Consider the following 18,417-nt stretch of genomic DNA (forward strand, 5'->3'; position numbering starts at 1 on the left):
GTGCGGTGATTCTTCAAGTGTGGCTCCCTGCAACTCCCTTTTAGGGAGTTCACAAAGTCAAGTAATAATACTTAGATGATAGATATAATCCACAGAAACAAAAGCTTCTTGGGAAGTCTTCAATAATTTTTAAGTAAATAAATAGATCTACCGATCAAAAAACTTAGTGAGATGCATTGGAAGAGTATAAAGAACTTGGAATAAAAAAAAAAATCCTAAAATCCCTGGACTAGAGCTAGAAGTTTTTCAACTCTTTCTAGATCTAAATTATTTAGTCCAACTCTTTCAATTTACAGAAGATAAAACCCGGAATGTTAGAGGACACATCCAAGGCCAAATAAACAGTAAGTATCAAAGAAAAGATGTAAATCCAAGTTTTTTCTTGTGACACATCCTGGACTGGAACTTCAGTATACTGTAGTCTTGCTTATAAGACTTTAGTTATGGCTAATACTTTCATTAACCCAACACTTCTTGAGTATATGGTTTCTTCCACACCAACTTTAAGGCTAAAAAATTTTGAGTTTTATAAATTCATACTCATTTACTTCTATTTAGCATAAAAATCTACATTTTAACCAAAATGCATTTATACCAAGTAAGTAAAGGGTGTGTGTGTGTGTGTGTGTATGTGTGTGTGTGTGTATGTGTGTATTCTATCGTTCCTACCCTAATATGCTGTTTTAATAGATTGTGGGCTCAAAAAAAAAAAAAATCATGATCTTCCTTGATTTGGAGATTTTCAAAAACTGATCAAAAGCTTCTGTGAGCAGTCTTGTTAAGGCTTAAGAGCCTTCTAATAGGGGTATGAAAAGAAAGTTGTTTGTCAGTTTTAATCTCATCTATCAAACTTTTTACTGGAGATGTGAAGGTCTAAAAGGTTTGATTTTTCCTGTTTTTTTTTTTTCTACAATATTATAGATTATTTATTTAAAAGTAATAACTATCTAGACTTAATTCCCTCAAAATGATTTTAATAATTATGTTCTAAAAAGGATTTTTTAAACTGTAAATTGACTCACAGCATCAGGTGATTACAATTTCTGTATGCTGAGGGATCAGAACATCTCTCTTAAATGCAATTTCAAGATATATCTTTACCTCCTAGAACCAGAGACACTTGCACAAAAGAGGGAAGAAGAGTTCCTTATGGTTTCTTCTTCCCTAATCTTGAGATTAGACTTTTGGTCTAAAGGAAATGTTTCTTTCCTAACAATTTCACCAACACCCACTTAGGCCTGTAGAGATTAAAAACAGAGTATATCACTCTGTTAGCTCAAAAGGCTCAGGTCAGAGTACTGAAAGAAAATCTAAAAGTTTTAGTGTTAGAAGAAAGCTAGAAACTAGCTCTTTTCCTGGTCTTCTGGAACTTATAACTTTAAAGAAGCTGAAGAGAGCATATTTAATTTTTTTTTATTGAAAGGTAACTTATTATAAGAAAAAAGTCCCTATTTATACACCATAAGATTTACAGCAGCATTTTTGTGATAGTAAATAACTGGAAACAAGATATATGCTCATTAATTGGAGAACGACTAAACAAATTGTGCTACATGAGTGTAATGGAATAGTACTACTGGAAGAAATGATTACTGTGAGAAACACACCATAGATGAAAAGATTTACATGAACTGATATAGAGTAAAGTAAGTAGAGCCAAGATACCAATATATACAGTGACTATAGCAATGTAAATGAAAAAAACAATCACACACAACCTTCCCCCAAAAAACAAAAATGAATTCACCAAAATGATAATGATTAAGCATGACTCAAGCAATGAGATGATAGGACCCCCTTGAAGGGTATTTAGTCCAGTATTATAATTTTATGTGAAAGGAAACAGGCCCAAAGACATTAAATGACAAAGTATATATGATTAGTGAGTGGCAAAACCAAGCCTAAAACCCACTTTTTCTGACTCTTGGTCCAATATGGTTTTCTCCATATCATATTCTCATAAGAGGGCTCACCCCAACCTCCTCCTTTGTGGGATGAGGGCCATAGGTGTTATACATTGCATATATTTTTGGATTTTGGGGCTCATTTATTTTCATCTAAAAGTACTATCTGTTATATGGGATGGCTTCAAGGAGGGGAGAGGGAAAGGAAGAGATATTAGGGATAACATAAGGTAACAAGCAGCAGAGATCAATAAAAACTTATCTGAAACAAAAAAGATAACCTGAATTCAGAATATTAATGTAGAAAGAGTGAATAATAATAAGATACACACACACACACAGACTGTAACAGGGGAAATTATAAAAAAGGCAATTTAAGCTGAATGTAAGAAAATAAATGAGGTATGTTTCCTCTCATATAAAATGATACAGAAAGTGTAAGAAAGTAAAATTGCCCACCAATGCAAGTTGTGTATAAGAAATGGATTGCCTAAGAAAGTAGGGTGTTCCCTTTTGCTTATGATTTTTAAGTATAAGTGAAATGATCACTTGTCAGGTATGTATTAAAAGGAATTAATTCTTTGCCAGGAATGGGGTGGCTTAGATGCAGATGACTACTGAGGTTTTTTCTAGATAAAAAATAATTGTGATAGAGGCCCCCCAAATCATTTAGCCAATCATTTTATTTTACACAGACAGAGGACCAGATTGGATTAAATCAATTATATTCCTAAGGATGTATAAGCAATAACAGGGCTAAAATCTGAACCTACATCAAATGACTTGGGAAAAAAAAATATGTTTTCCACTACACCGTTTTGATTCTCATTTATGATGAAATATGCATTTTCATAATCTAGGTAAAATTTAATCTAATTAAATTCTTGCTAGTCTCCCCAACTTTAGCAGCAAAGTCAAGCCCTCTATGCTCCAGAGGTATTTACAGTTAACTACCACTAAGGTGTACGGGCTTAGTGTGTGAATGAACAGCAATTGTTAAACTCTCAAATATGCTATAAACATATAACAAGATATTCTGAGCAAAAATCCCTTAGAACTTGATTTCCAATGCACAGTATAGAGAAAAGAGTTCCAACACCTGGAAAAAGTGGGTTCTTGTTTTGCCCCTCACCAGTCATATGGCCTTTGTCATTTAATGTCTTTGGGACTCAGTTTCCTGGGGTGTAAAATAAGACTGGAGTAGACAATCCCCTTCGGAGATTACCGCCATTCTGTGAAACACCGTCAATGAAATGTGCATCTTTGGATCCTACAAGAAAGCCATCCTCAGCTGTCCGGTGTTCCTGCCGGTATTAAAATGCTTCTTGCTGGCCTAAGTTAGCCCTTGGTTTACTGGGACCAAGAAACTGCAAGGTGCAACGTTAAGCACTTTAGACTCAAGTTCTTCTGTTGCAAGTCCTGTAACACATATCGTGACAAAGGCTGATTTTTAAGTCACCAAATACCACAAGTGACTATACAAAATACACTCAATAGCTTCGCCGGTCGACAAGATGGCATGTGGAGATGAAGGGAAAAATGGACTAAAGGCTCAGTCAGAACCATCTTTTTTTTTTTTTTTCCCTCCTTCTGCATCAGCATTTGTCGATTATTGAAGATGCTCACTGGCAGGAAAATTTTAAATTTCTAAGAACATCATTCTGCTTGTACAGCAGGCAGTCTTTGAACAAGGTTCTTTTGTAATCAGAATAATATGAATGGGTGAAGCCTTATGCATTGTGGGATTACATATGGAAGGACACATTTGTAGGAAGAGGAATCATGAATTCTGTGGTCACCATACTTCCACTTGTTTTTTGTGAAGCCATATGACTGGTGAGGGGCAAAACAAGAACCCACTTTTTCCAGGTGTTGGAACTCTTTTCTCTATACTGTGCATTGGAAATCAAGTTCTAAGGGATTTTTGCTCAGAATATCTTGTTATATGTTTATAGCATATTTGAGAGTTTAACAATTGCTGTTCATTCACACACTAAGCCCGTACACCTTAGTGGTAGTTAACTGTAAATACCTCTGGAGCCTAGAGGGCTTGACTTTGCTGCTAAAGTTGGGGAGACTAGCAAAGTGAAGTGATGACCAACCAAAATAGTATCTCTCGAGGGCCACAAGGCAGGTGCCTTCCCTGATACTCTCAGGCGCTATGCTTTCTAAAATCATATTATGTTTTTTTATTTGTTTATCTATAGACTGCTGTTTTCTCATGGTATAATACAAGCTTCTTTGTGGGGGTAAATATCCCTTTTGTCTTTGTATGACATATCTAGGAGAGTGACAGGAACATAACACTGCTTATAATTCTCACTGAACTGAATTAAATGGAACCATTGTAAACTTGTGAAGTCCTACAGGAGATGGAAGGTAATAAAGTATTTATTTTATTGGCTGAAAATGCAAACAACATGAAAAGAGCATGGGAGATCCAAAAAGACAAACCACCACATAAGCGTATACTATATTATTTTGGCCTAAAGCAGCATTTTAGTAGCATCATGAAACTGGGCACTTTCCAGCATTCTACAGAAGAGGAAAAGAGGTAATGAAACGTGCTTGAGTCAATACTAACAGTGCACACTCATATGGTACTTTCAAGTTGGCTAAATCTTTTACAAACATGATCTTACTTGATTCTTACACCATCTCTGAAAGATAGATGCTTTTTACTATTATTTAAAATATAATTTTATATTGTTACTTATATTATATATAAATATAATATTTATATTGTTATATAACAATACAAAATTATATTTTAAATATATTTAAAAGATATATAAATATATTTACATATATTTATTTTATATTTTATATATTAATAAATATATAATAAAATATTATTATTATTTTATTATTGTTGTTATAATTATTATTATAAATATATATTTATTATTATTATTATTATTATATATTATTTTACAGATGGGGAAACAAGACTGAGAGGATGAAGGCACTTGCTCAGGGTCATGGAGCTAGTAAATAGATGAACCTAAAACTTCTTAACTCTTAGGTTAAATGATCTATCTACTCTACATTTCTGTCTTCAAGAAAAAGCAAACAGAAAAGAATGTAAAGAACTTGAAAGACACTAGATGGGATATAGCAATGACAATGTAATTAAAAATGAAAACCTCTTTATTTAAGAAACAATAATGATGTAAGACGTTAAAATGTGTAAATGTGTGAAGAACAAAGTGGGTGATGATGAGGTCTTCTGGATCCACTTTCAGAATTCTTTAATGTTTTTAAAGTTAGTTTCTTCTTCAGTCACTGCATCCTAATCAATAATTTGTCAGCCATTCCTTATCATATGGGTTAGAGAAGCTCTGTGCAGCAAGGTGGTGCAGTGGATAGAGTACCAGGCCTAGAATTAGGAAGAATTGAGTTGAAATCCAGCTTCAGACCCTTACTATCCCTGGAAAAGTCACTTACCCTCTCTATCTCATTGTGAAATGAGCTGGAGAAGAAAATGGTAAACTACTCAGGTGTCTTTGCAAAGAAAACCCTAAATGGGACTATGATTAGTCAGACACCACTAAAATGACTGAACAGGGAAAACCTATTGTTCTTGAGAATTAAAGAGTATAATTGGATTAAAATTACAGAAGTAAAATGAAAGACTGTTAAAAATAAGGAGAATTACAGTCAGCCAATTCATGTTACTATATGTCTTTTAGATCCAAATCTATCTCAAGATCAGAACATATATAATAAAAAGAATTGTAGAATTTGACTAAGGAAGGACTGGGAGGAGAAGAAAAAGATGTTTCCATGGCTTCAAATTTTCAGGAATTTTTGCCTCTACAGTATACAAATACTGCCAGCATGGCAGCAGCTACAGATTTCAATTTCATTTACTTTTTCTGACCCTGCTTAGCTTTTGGTAAAAATGCTAATGAATAGTAAAGTGACAGAAAGGTAGGTAGACTAACAGAGAAAGAGAAGTATCAAGAGGCCTGGATAATTTACTCATTGAATAATCAGATGCTGTATAATTGAGAGTTGCCCTTCATTATCATTTGCCCTAAGAGAAAAGGTTCATGGATCCTATACCCACTTTTTTCAATTGAAAATGGGGGTCATTATAACTACCCTTTCTCTACTTTACCTTGTAAAGTTTAACAAGGTAAAAAAAATGCTTCCTGTTTTCTAAGAGAAAGGCACATTTGTGTTCAACAGCCTTTAAAAAAATGGTTATTATTATTATTATTATTATTACATACAAACTGGAAAGCACATCCATATACATCTTCAAAAGCATCACCAAGGTTATAGTCTTCCCAGGGGCACTTAGGAAGACTATATTAAATAATCCAGCCAAATATCATGGTCCTCAAAAAAATTAAATTCTAAAGACATTTCACAAACATAGAATTTTAAGCTAGAAGGAACTGAGAGATCATTCAAATTCTTCATTTTATAGATGAGAAGACTGACACCCAAAGAGAGCAAGAAGCCACCAAGCTTACCTAGGTGTAGTAGTACTCAGTACTGCCCTAGATAGTCACAGAGGTATGGGATCAAAGGGCATATGGGGCCATTTAGGGAAGCCCATGGTGTTTGCTACACCTGGAATGCCCTACCTTCAACTCTTTTCCTTTGCAATTTTTGTTTCTAAAGCAGTTTTCTGATTGCACTATCTCTCCCAAGAACTCATTTGCACATTGGATGTTCTCTGGGCTTCTATCACATTAGTAGGTAACCACATTAATCTGTATCACAAGGGATTAGTGGAGTCACACATTTCCAACAATACATTTAAGAAGGGCTCTAAACTGTGTCACTATTGATTTCTCAGTGATTGGTCTCAGTCTTGAATATTACAAAAGGGAGAAAAACTTTAAAAGTTTCCCCTTCAACTAGAACACAATGACAAATAGTCTGGATTCCATCTTTCCCTCTTCACTACCAGAGTTGGCTTCCAGAGAGAAATAAGCAGGGGAGAACGTCTTTTTCCAATTCCATGGCCATGTAGGAGAGATCAGGTGCCACATGGTGGGCATCCAAGTAGGCAAGTAAACAAGAGGTACCCAGCTGAACCCAGCATGGGTGTGAAAGGATGCCAAAGGCTTGGCTACATCAGAAGGAATGCTCAAGGATGTATGTGTGTAGGATGAGCAAAGGGCTGCTGTGGTTAATCTAGGGATCAGACAAGCATTAATTCGCATTCATAAACATTTGGGAAATGAAAGATAACTCTCTGTCCTACACCCCTGAATTTCCACACATATTGGAGAACATGTGAATTTTACTTTTTTTCTGAGTGTTTACTATGTGTAAGACACAAAAGCTGCCCTAAAGCAAAAAGGACAAATTAAAATCTTCTCCCAACAGGTGGAACTTTAATCCTTGTGGGAGAATTTTGGGGGTTAGTTCCCAGGGTTTTTTTTCCAGTTTTAATCAGAAATGTTTTCAGATAAATAAACTCTCCTGTCTCTTACCTAAAAGGATAAAGGGAATAGGAAACCTTGCCCAAAGGCCTTAGCATAATTCCTTGCGTATTAGAGGAACTTAACACTAACTTGTAGATGCAATAACTTTTTGAATTATTAGAGTATTCTGGTTAAGTTTTTTATACTTTTTTTTCTTTTTCCTCACAAACCAGATGTGAATAGCACTATCCAGCTGCTTTTAATAGTACATGAAAAAAAGGTTCCAGACATTCTGTGAGAGGCAGTGACTCAGTGGAACTCTGCCCACAGTCAGTTAAGTTGAAGAAGTTTTAATTACAATTCTCCTCCTTCTATTATTTACTTTCTCAAGCTGCTACTTTATAAGTAGTATGCACACATGCATGTAAATGCACAAATGCACATGTATATTTTGTGTTATACAGGTGTGTATGTATGTGTGTGTACATATATATATATATATATATATATATATATATATATATATATAAAAGCATCTATTACTCATCTCAGACATTAACAGAGATTCAGATACATGCAAGTGGTTTTAAAAACCCACTCGGTGTACCACCTCTCTTTCTATGTCATAAGCGTGACTAAATCACTCTCAGTCCCAACCCCAGGCACAAGGAGTATAAAAGCAGTGAGCGGAAAAGTCTCCCAGGAATGTACCTTATGTTCATCGCGAAGGTGGCCGTCCAGCTCCTCCGTGTGTTTGGTCTCGTAGTAGCAGAGTTGGCATTTGTAAGGTTTGAGTTCATTGTGCTTCTCAATGTGCTGCTGCAAGCTCTCATCGCTGGAGCAGGTGAAGGTACACTTATCACAGCGGAAAACTACTCCCTGCAAGTATTTTGACAGTTTGGAACGGCACACTTCAATGGGAACAACTCGCTCTTCTGCAGAAACAAAATGGGGGGAAAAGAGGGAGATTTTTTACTTAAGAAAGTGTTTCTTAAAAACAATAACAACTAAAAACAAATACAAGAAATCCTTACTCTGTGGGTGCAGTGGAACACAACCACCTACCCTCCCATCCATATATTCTTATTCTTCTAATTTGCTCTTTAAATATTCCATTAATTTACATCTGGGGACTTTGTTGGATAGAATCTGTACAACTTCACATAATCAAGGAATTGCAGATGTCTTTGTTTAAAAGTTTCTTTTCCTAATAAATTTTGGGTTGAATCATCAATGCACAGTCCTAATCTTTTATATGATAATCTTTTGCATATTTATCATCAAAAATCGTAAGAAAAATCGTAAGATGTGTGTAATAATGATCTAACAAGTCTGCATTTGGAAGTTTTGCCCATATATGCGGTTGTCATTTATTATTAAAATTTCTGATTAGTTTTTTTCATGTATGCTAATCCTTCTTCAATTAGTTTAATCTCATTGTCTACTTGTCATACACTGTCATAATCTACATTGTGTAACAAGAGGGTGTCAAGGCTTTTGAAGCAATATACATATATACACGCATATATACATATATATATTGTACACATATATTAGGATATACGAGAGATGTATACATGTAATATATAATTTTCTACCTGGAATATTGGGTATACTTGGCTAAGCTCTAAATTGGATGCACAAGAAACTGAGTGCTCCCAGTTGAGTTTTGTGCTGTATAGTGGAGGTAGAAAGATGGAGGTGGGAGGAAATGGGGAATGCGATACATTTTTTGGATTAAATTTGTGATTTTTTTCAGTGTGATCACTTCTGAAAGGAATTCTGTTTCTTATCCTCATTTCATACTAAACAAAGTCAGTTTCAGTTCAATAAGTAGTTAAGTATCCACTGTGTGCTATGCAAAAAACCAGCCTTTTTGCCCTCAAGGGGATAACTTTCTACAGGGTTTTCAGAGAGGCGCCAATGGCAAAAAGCTAATTAAGGGTTAAATGATTTGCTTAAGGTCAGAGAGTCATCAGAGATTAGATCTGAACCCAAGGTCTTCCAGAACTGCTTCTCAGCCTCTATGCACATTACTTCTCTAATAAGTTTATTAAAAGATCTTTACTACCCAATTGTGGTGAAGTTGTTACCAATCTGCTGATAAGAATAATAACCAGTATTTACATATATACATAAAAAAGTACCTGGCATAGTCTGTGCTATATAGATATTTATCTCCTCTCCTTCTTCCCCCTTTTAAGATCTACAATGTCCTTTCCAAATATTATCTAATTTTATCTTCTCACAACCTTGGGAAGTAGGTGCTGTGATGAGAAAACTAAGGCAACAAGAGAATAAGATGTATCTGACGCTTCATAACTCCACTTGGGAGTTTTTAATGGCAAATTTAATGGCAAAAATTGCTATTTCCTTCTCTAGCTTGTTTTACAAACGAGGAAGTCGAGGCAAAAGTTAAATAACTCACTTAGGCTCACATGGCTGGTAAGGGTCTGAGGCTAGACTTGGATTCAGCTCTCCCTGTCTCTAGAACCAGCACTCCTCCATCGGGTCACCTGGCTGCCTAACTGAAGATCACCCTAGCACGTTGGGAGATGCTCCATGACCGGACCTTCTCGCCCCATGACTGCTGTCTTTTCTGAGATAGATGCAGATTAACTGTCCCTTCTCTGACTGACTGTTTATGCTCTGGCTGAGAAATGAAAAAGCCTTGACTACTTTATTTAATAATATGCAATATTCAGCTAAGTAGATTCCTCTGATAAAATAGTTGCAAATAAAATACTTGTGTGTGTGTGTGTGTGTGTGTGTGGAAACATGTGTGGGAGAAGCTTCATTTAATTAACTTCTGACAATCCATAATCTGATCGTCCAAAGTTTGGAAGAAAAAGTGGGGGTTTCTGGGTGGGTTTCCCTGTTAACATACCAAATGCTATAAAGCTAGAGATGAATGTGCCTTGTTGATTTTGCACTCCCTCACCCTTGTGTTTAACTGTTCAAATTAAATTTCACACCAGTCTGCCTGAAGTGTTAGCACACAAGCCATATATCCATAACTGGGATAAAATTAAAATCTGTGCTATTTATGTAAGGCTCAAATATAGCACAAGTTTTCCTGCTGTGTCTGGATTTTAGAAGTAGATGAAAGTTTACAAATGGACTCAGAAAACATATATTTACATGATTTAGAAACGGTAATGTATTATTAAGTCACAGGAAGCACTGGATACCTTTTACTCTGTGAATCACGGAGTGCTGACACTTTCGGAGCACTGCTATTTCCTGAGCTGACACAGGACTACCCATCTTCTGTTGGTTGTTGGAAGATTTTTAAGTTCCCTGAAAGTTTTCCCCACCCATCCAACATATTATCTCTTAGTCCTCATTGCATGACCCTGGCTTGGGAGTCTGTGTGGAGTGCTTTTGTTACTTGACCAGGGCAGAGATGGGACTGAAGGTAAAGTCTTAATAGAATTCCCAGGAGTTCTCAGGTATAATTTATTTTCTGTACACCATGAGATATTTACTTATCTAAAATGGAGAGTATGTGCATATAGAGCATACATACGTGTATAAACCTGTACAGTTTACATATATATACACACAGAGAGCTATAAATATATTCTATTTATCCACATATATATATATATGTAACCCAAATAAAAAATAATAAAATTACACAAGCTACATATAACCCACTCTCCAAATGAGAAATTCATAGGAGTCTGTGTGTATATACATACAGAGGTATGTGTGTATATAAGCACATGCACATCTGTGCATTATCTATGTATATAAATACACACATACTGCCTTTCATTTAGACAGCTGTCCAGGAAGATGTGTGTATATTCATGGACATGTACTGATAGAGAATTACAAGCACATATCTAAATCATATAAAGAAGACAGAAGTAGATAGTGTATCAGGCCTAGAGTTGGGAAATTCTTAAGTTCCAACCTAGTCTCATATCCTTGCTTGCTATGAGGTCTAATCAAGTCACTTAACCTTTGCTTTCCTCAGCTTTCTCATCTGTAAAATGGGAATAATAATAGCATCTACCTCTCAGGGATGCTGTGAGACTCAAAGGGGATAATATTCGTAAAGCACTGAGCATAATGAGCATAGTACCCAGTTGGTACTCTATAAATGTTAGCTATTACTGTGATTAATTATTATTATTACACATATAAACCAACGAAGATCAGTCATCTGTAAAATTAGACCAGTGTTGTAAAATGAACTAGTTCTGTGGAAAAAGTATACATTAGAGAGGTCTTCCATTTTCAGTTTTCATATTTCTTGTAAACAAACGAAAACAATTCAAGAAGCTGTGATTTAAACTAGGTTTAAATATTTTAAATATGATCATAGGATCTGGTGCTAGAAGGAACCTTAAAGATCATCAGTCTAGGAGGTACAAAAGTATGCTCTCTCGATCCTTATGGATCCAAAAGGTCAAAACAATTGCTATAATAATACTATAACATTTTAATTTCTAATATGGTAAAGCTTTTGAGAAAAGATCCTCAAAAAATTTTAAGACTATATGGGGGTTCCTCAGCCCCCCAAATTTGAGAACTGTTGATCTGGTTGTCAAATGCCATTAATATACAGATTATGGAAGGCAGATTCAGAGAATCATCCAAATTCACTCAAAGTAGGAAGAAAGTTATCAAACTACCTTCAAATTGATTCAAACTACTGCAGAGCTTTGAGAATTCAGTGCTAGTATATAATACGGCCATCTAACCACTTGATTAAAGGAATTAGAGCCAGACAAGACTTTAAAGAAGATCTAATCCACCCTTTTCTCTTTTGCAGATGAAAAAATGAAGGCCCCACAGAGAGGAAATGGTTTTCTCCAAGTGACAGGAATTATGGAACATAGCCAGGGTTAGAAGGCTCTCAACTCCTAATCGAATGTTCCTTCATTAACCTACAGGCACTCTGGATTAACCTCCATTCATGAAACAATAAAATGACAAACTAGTGTACACAATAGTCTTTCTCTTATGCACAGACTCACAGCAAAGGGAAGGAAAAGTTGGCACAATAGAAAGGGAACCAGCTCCTATAGGTGGGTTTCTTTTATTCTTAAGCCTGTCTTTGGAAGGATATTATACAACTCACTCCTGGGACCTCATCTGGAAGTCTTATTACCCTTATGATCACTAAATTTTTAAAATCTTCCAATCATTTCCTATTTTTCCATTTTAGCTCATTATCTCTACTTCTGTCTCAGTGGAGAAAGACAACTAATTTTCCATATTACATTCTCATCTCATGAATCTTCAAGATAGTGATCAAGTCACTCTGTCTCCCCTTAATGTTCTCTTCTTCACAATTAATACTAACTCTCTGAACTTCCATAATAGCCCCCTTTGCAATCAGCTCATCATTTTAGACAGTTTCCTATATAATTTCTAGCATCACTTTGCATGTTAATAACAATAATAATGACAATAACAATAATAATGACAAAAATCCTATATTTGTCTAGCACTTTCTACTTTTCAAAGTTCTTTCTAACTCATTCCATTTGAACCTCTATACTTCAGGTGTATAAAATACATCCCTCTATACTAGGTAGGGCATGTATTTATCCCTTTTATAGATGATGTAAATAAGACACAGAGCGATTAAATGATGCTCAGACTTTGAGTTGGAAGAGATCTTAATGATCATCTGGTACCACTTCCTTATTTTATAACTGAATAAACCCAATAGACCCAAAGAAATGATATACAACTTGCCAAATGTCTCTGAAGCTATAAGAAGCACTGCATCTGATACCAGTTCTAATAGTAAGGTTAATCATGAGGCTGTCCTTGGAATCAAGAAAAGCTGAATTCTAATCTGCCTCAGATGTTTAATAGCTATATTAATTTATCTGCCTCAGTTTTCTCCTTTATAAAAGGGGGACTATTGTAGCTCCTACCTCCAGGGTTTTTGTGAGCATCAAATGAGATAATGAATGTAAATCATTTTGTAAACATTAAAGAGTTATATAAATTCAATCGGTTATTATTGTTGTTATTATTACTCTATACTGTCCTCATGAATTAGCTCAAATAAAAAATATGATTACAATGGAACTAGAGCCATGACTTCTTAATTTAGCTTGATAGCTTTTCCTCCAACATTAAAATGGAAATAAGTAAATGATGAATGAACAATTTTGAATATAAGTATTTACAAAGTATTTATCTTTAATCTTTAAATTAATCTTGAACCATGAAGACTACAGATTCTGGTAATAATAATTTACATTTAAATTGTCCCCAAAGTGTCTTCTTGTTTTGATACACAAACTGATTTTTTTCCCCCTTACTTATTCTGAAAATGAAAGCATCTCATTTTTACTTTAATGTGTTTGCCATGTGGTCACTTTTTAGGGACATTATGGAAATACAACCTTTATAAAAGCTGAGCTTTTCTTCCTTTTAAAAGTGTAGGGGAAATAACCAAGATGAAACACCCAAGTGATCTGACAACCCAGGGAAATTACAGACAGTGTTCTCAGTGAATGGGCTTATTCATATTAGAGGTGAGTAAACAGCATAAAAAGCATGGGGAGAAGAGATGGATATTTATACTTGTGGACTGAAAGGTGACCTGTCTCCACGGTTCAGGTTCATAAGTGACAGCAGCACTTTTGGGTCTTTTTCTCCTTTCACACCCCTCAAAATTAACTTGAGCAAGAAAACAAGGTCTGGAAAGTAGTCATCCTAACCTGGTTTACTGGACAGGGTTGGTTGCAATAATATTATTATTTCACTGGTTCAACTACATGATGAATTATGACTCTCATCTCCTCCTACTCAAAAGGTTCTGGGTACTGTCATGGGACATAAAACCAAGGAGGAAAAAAAGCTCTCTGAGGAAAGCCAGTTGGAGCCGCACACTGAAGCATTTGTGCAAAGATGTAACAGAGTTGAGGGGTGTGCTGAAAAGCCTATTACAGCACTGTATCAGAACATCTGCAGCAACGCAACTACAGAGGGACTCGTCGCTGCTCAAATCAGTAACAAGACGCATCATGGTGGAGTCCAGAATTACCCAGTGAAAATTGTTCCTCAAAGAAAGACCACAACATCCCTGGGCTTCCTCTCCAGGATGCGCCAAGTCTAAATGAAGCAGGACCAGATTTGGAATTCATTCACTCCAGCAAACTTTGTATGCAAATTACTATTGCAGAGGCATAAATCTTTCTTCTTGCCAAACCAAGGGTCCACCCATTCCCTGGGTCCAGCCAAACAAGTAGGGAAGAATGAACTTACGAGAGCCAACAATAACAACCTCAGAAACACAAAATGCAAGGACAGCCCCTGGAGATAGGTAATACCTGATGGCTGCTACTAGACAGCTAAACACCCTTAGCATTGGTGTGAATTGGAAACAATGTGTCCTAAGTGAGCAGACCAAAGTACTGGGATAGGCTGGAGCGGAAGGTGCCATTTCATGGAGCAAAATTAAAGGCTGAGAAGAAATACTCAGTACAGTTGTACTCTACTTGAGGAAAATTTGATACTGTGCAGATAAACGAGCGCTGATGATCCCATTGTAACCTCATCTAAAGTCCTCCTTTCGGTTTATCACCGTGATATGAAAATGAGTCTGTGCTCTCCAAGGTCAGGAGAACTGAGGGATCTTATTCACATGCAAAAGCTCTGCATTTAGTCAGAGACCATGATTCAAATCCCAGTTGCTCCTGTACAAGCCTGGGTAAGACATTTAGCTTCCTGGGCTACAGTCCCTTTAATTGCAAAATGAGGGGGAAACAGACTAGGTGAACACTAAGGTTCCTTCCAACTCAAATTCCTGTAAAAGCACAAGTGAAGGTTGAGTTACAAAAAGTATTTTGTTGATTGAGGACTAAATGTAGAGAAAGTTGGTTACTAAGTGGTGATGAAGTAGTTTTTGTTTGTTTGCTTTGCCATAATTTACTCACTGACACTCTCCTGAGATGAAGAGGGTTTACAATCTATTTCAGTAAAGGGAAGACCTAAATCAATGAAATCATAGATTCTTGAAGACTGGAAACAGTATGGCAGAGTGGAAAGTGAGCTGGGTGTTGGAATAATAGCTGGGAGTTCAACTCCTGCCTTTGATATTTATTAACTCTCTGACCTGGGATAAGAGCTTTTTCTCTTCAGACCTCAGATTTTTTACATATCAATAATAATATTGACCCTACCTACCTTACAGGTTTGTGGTCAATTAAAGGTTTTACAGACATCAATGCACCACATAAATATAAGACTATTATTCCTCTGCAAATGGATCCCCATCTGCTGGAGACCTTTAAATAATGAATTCTCCCAATTAAGTTAAACATTTGTTTCTGTTATATCATAATATAATCAATGTGTACTTTCAATTCAATTCAATTTTTATTAAGTGTATACTATATATATGCAAGACAACATATTTGACATGGATATAAAGATAAATATGAAACACTCTGCCCTCAGGAGCCTTATATTTTACTTGGGGAGAAGAAGATAATTTGCATACAGATTTGTGAATGAATAATCCAATGGTAGAACAAGCACTAAGGGATCAAGAAAGACTTAATAGGGGAAGTGAAATAGAAATGAAGAGGAATTCAATGCTTTCCAGGCAGGAAACGAAACCTATAAAGAAGGCTCAGAGCCAGGAGAAAGACTACCAAGTTCAGAAAGTCCTCTCTGGAACAAAGAGTAGGTGGAATAGAGTGATAGGAACCTGTGAGAAAAAATAGCCTGCAGCCAAGTTGTAGGAGGATTTGTTTGCAAGATGGAGGAGGCAACTAGTAACCACAGAAGATTCTAAAGCAGGGCAGGGACAAAGTTAAATCTGTTGCCTTAGTCAGCAGCTATCCAGTAGATGAAATGAAGAGAAAGGCTGAAAGCTGGGAGACCAATTAGGAGGCTGTTATTATAGACCAGGTGAAGATAATGAGTGCTCAAACTACATCAATTGGCTATGTGAAGGGGAAAAAGGGGGATATGAGTAAAGGAGGACAGAGGCACTAGGGAAGACAAATATTTAAAAGCTGATGGGCCAATACCAATTGCAGATAAATTAGAAATGAGGGTTTGGAATTTGCACAATTGTAATTTAAATGGAAATAGGATAGGATTCATAAAATTCAGTCCATACACAGATTTTCAAGATTATGTGTATGAAGAGGAAGATCTAGTAAACTTGTATCAAATGGTATTTTAAGTGTGGAGTGAATCCAGTGGAAATTCACTGGTAAATTCTGAATCCTAAACCCCACTACCAATTCCGTCCTTGAAATGTGAATAGGCTTATATCCTACTGCTTTGATCAAAACAGCCAAATCTGGGTCACTTTCTCCAATGAATGTGTCTAACATGTGGCATGAGTTAGGTTAGAAGGTCTTCCAGAGAGATAATGTTTCAGGACACTGCCCTCAGTTGGAAGGACCCATCGCTGTTTACTTCATTTCTTAATTGCATATATCTCCCAAGATTGTCATAATAATCAAATGAGATATTTCTAAAGTACTCGGAACAGCACCTGGCACATGACAGGTGCCTAATAAATAACTATTTCCTTCCTCCTCCTAATGGTTTAAATCTGAAAAGAGCAAGGAGATACAAAGCCCAAATGGAAGAATCATTTTTGACTCTCTCTTTGACTCTTTCTTCCCATTTCCTTTCCTCATTCTTTCCTCCTTCTCAGCCAGTGCTGTCAACTAAAGCTCTGTAAGATCTCCTGAAATCATCTTTCCATTCCTTTATCCTACTTTCCTAGCTTGGACCTTTATCACCTCTTGTCAAGAACGTTTTAAAAAATGTCCTGGGATCTTTGACTTCATTCCCTTCACCCTGTAGTGAGTTTTAAATATCATTTATAGATCAACCTTCTTTACATGTAAGTCTGTTCATGTTCCTCCCCTGCTCAAAATCTTTTATGGACTCATTCAAGAACTTCCATGAATGATTTGGTCTCTCATCTTCCACTGTTCTACACATACCCTATGCTCCAGTCAAACTATTCTATACATTATTATCTAAATTTCTTGAACTTTCCCACTTTGATGCTTTTGTTCACCCCAACTGACATGCCTTCCTTCAAATAGGCATTTGAAGATTTCCTTCAAATAATCTCTATCCATTCTTCAAGATAAGGCAAAAATGTCACCTCTTTCATGAAAACATTCCTGATCATCAAGCTAAAAGTGAATCTCTCCACTTCTTTGATTCACCGAGCACTCTAACTCACTGAGAGCATGTACTGCATCCCCTACATGTTAGCTGTGTACATATTCCATTACATCCCCAACTAAACTGTGAGCTCCTTGAGAGTGTGATCTCATTCAGTAGAGAGCTAAAATGCCACGGACCTTAATAGTCATCAGATGAATGAATGCACTCATGCTTCTCCTTTTAACCATCACCAGTTTGGTCAATAGCATTTCTCACTCAATCCTGGCATGTGGAAAGTTGGTTTTCCTTCCACCCGATGAAACCCTACACACAAAAATTCTTCAGAAAGAACCACTGAGAATGTGTCCCACCAAGTGGAAGGGATCACTAGATAGCTTAGGGCCAGTGCACAAGCTGTTTTTTCCTTTCCTTGAATTTCAAACATTTTAATTAACCCAGCACTTAGAAAGATCCCTCCCTGGGAGCCCTAGAGACCAAAGCTGTTTATCCATCTAGCGAACAAGGAGAGCACAGGTGCAGAAAGAATCCCATCTCGTTGCTTTGTTTGCAGCTTCAGCCCTAATATCAATGGCCAAGAGGGTACTAAAGAATCCCACTGTTGTCTCTTGGTTGAGCCAAAATTAAGCTTCCCACAGAGATGCCATTTTTAGGTGGGGTGTACACACCAAAGTTAGTCTGAGAACACCAAAGCATTTTACATTCTCTAAACACAGATGGTAATGATCATGACTCCTGATCTTAGCTGGGATGAAATATACGGAAATCAGTAACGCTGGGATTCTGGTTTCACATTCCCAGCCCTATAGAGAGTTTCAAAGTCCCAGTCTGTTGCAACAGCCTCTTGGGCTCTTCATAGGATACTATTTTTTTTCTTAAGAATTTGTTTATTTAAAAGATTTGTATGACAAATTTGTTTGCATGTGTTTTCTAGTCCCAGTGAAGGTGCTCTTGAACAAGCCCAGACACCTCCTTTAATAAAA

At 36.3% G+C, this 18,417-nt stretch overlaps 1 protein-coding gene across 2 annotated transcripts in view; it reads right to left on the reverse strand.

Annotated features, from left to right (window-relative positions):
- Window positions 1–18,417, reverse strand: part of ZNF462 (zinc finger protein 462) — a 154,667-nt gene that overhangs the window by 8,820 nt on the left and 127,430 nt on the right. For both annotated transcript variants that reach the window (XM_051986937.1, XM_051986929.1), the window contains one exon: window positions 8,003–8,226. In XM_051986937.1, coding sequence (XP_051842897.1) covers window positions 8,003–8,226 — 224 coding nt within the window. The remainder of the gene's footprint in view (window positions 1–8,002; window positions 8,227–18,417) is intronic.

The sequence above is a fragment of the Antechinus flavipes genome, chromosome 1, assembly GCF_016432865.1.
Source record: "Antechinus flavipes isolate AdamAnt ecotype Samford, QLD, Australia chromosome 1, AdamAnt_v2, whole genome shotgun sequence".
In the NCBI taxonomy this organism is placed as follows: domain Eukaryota; kingdom Metazoa; phylum Chordata; class Mammalia; order Dasyuromorphia; family Dasyuridae; genus Antechinus; species Antechinus flavipes.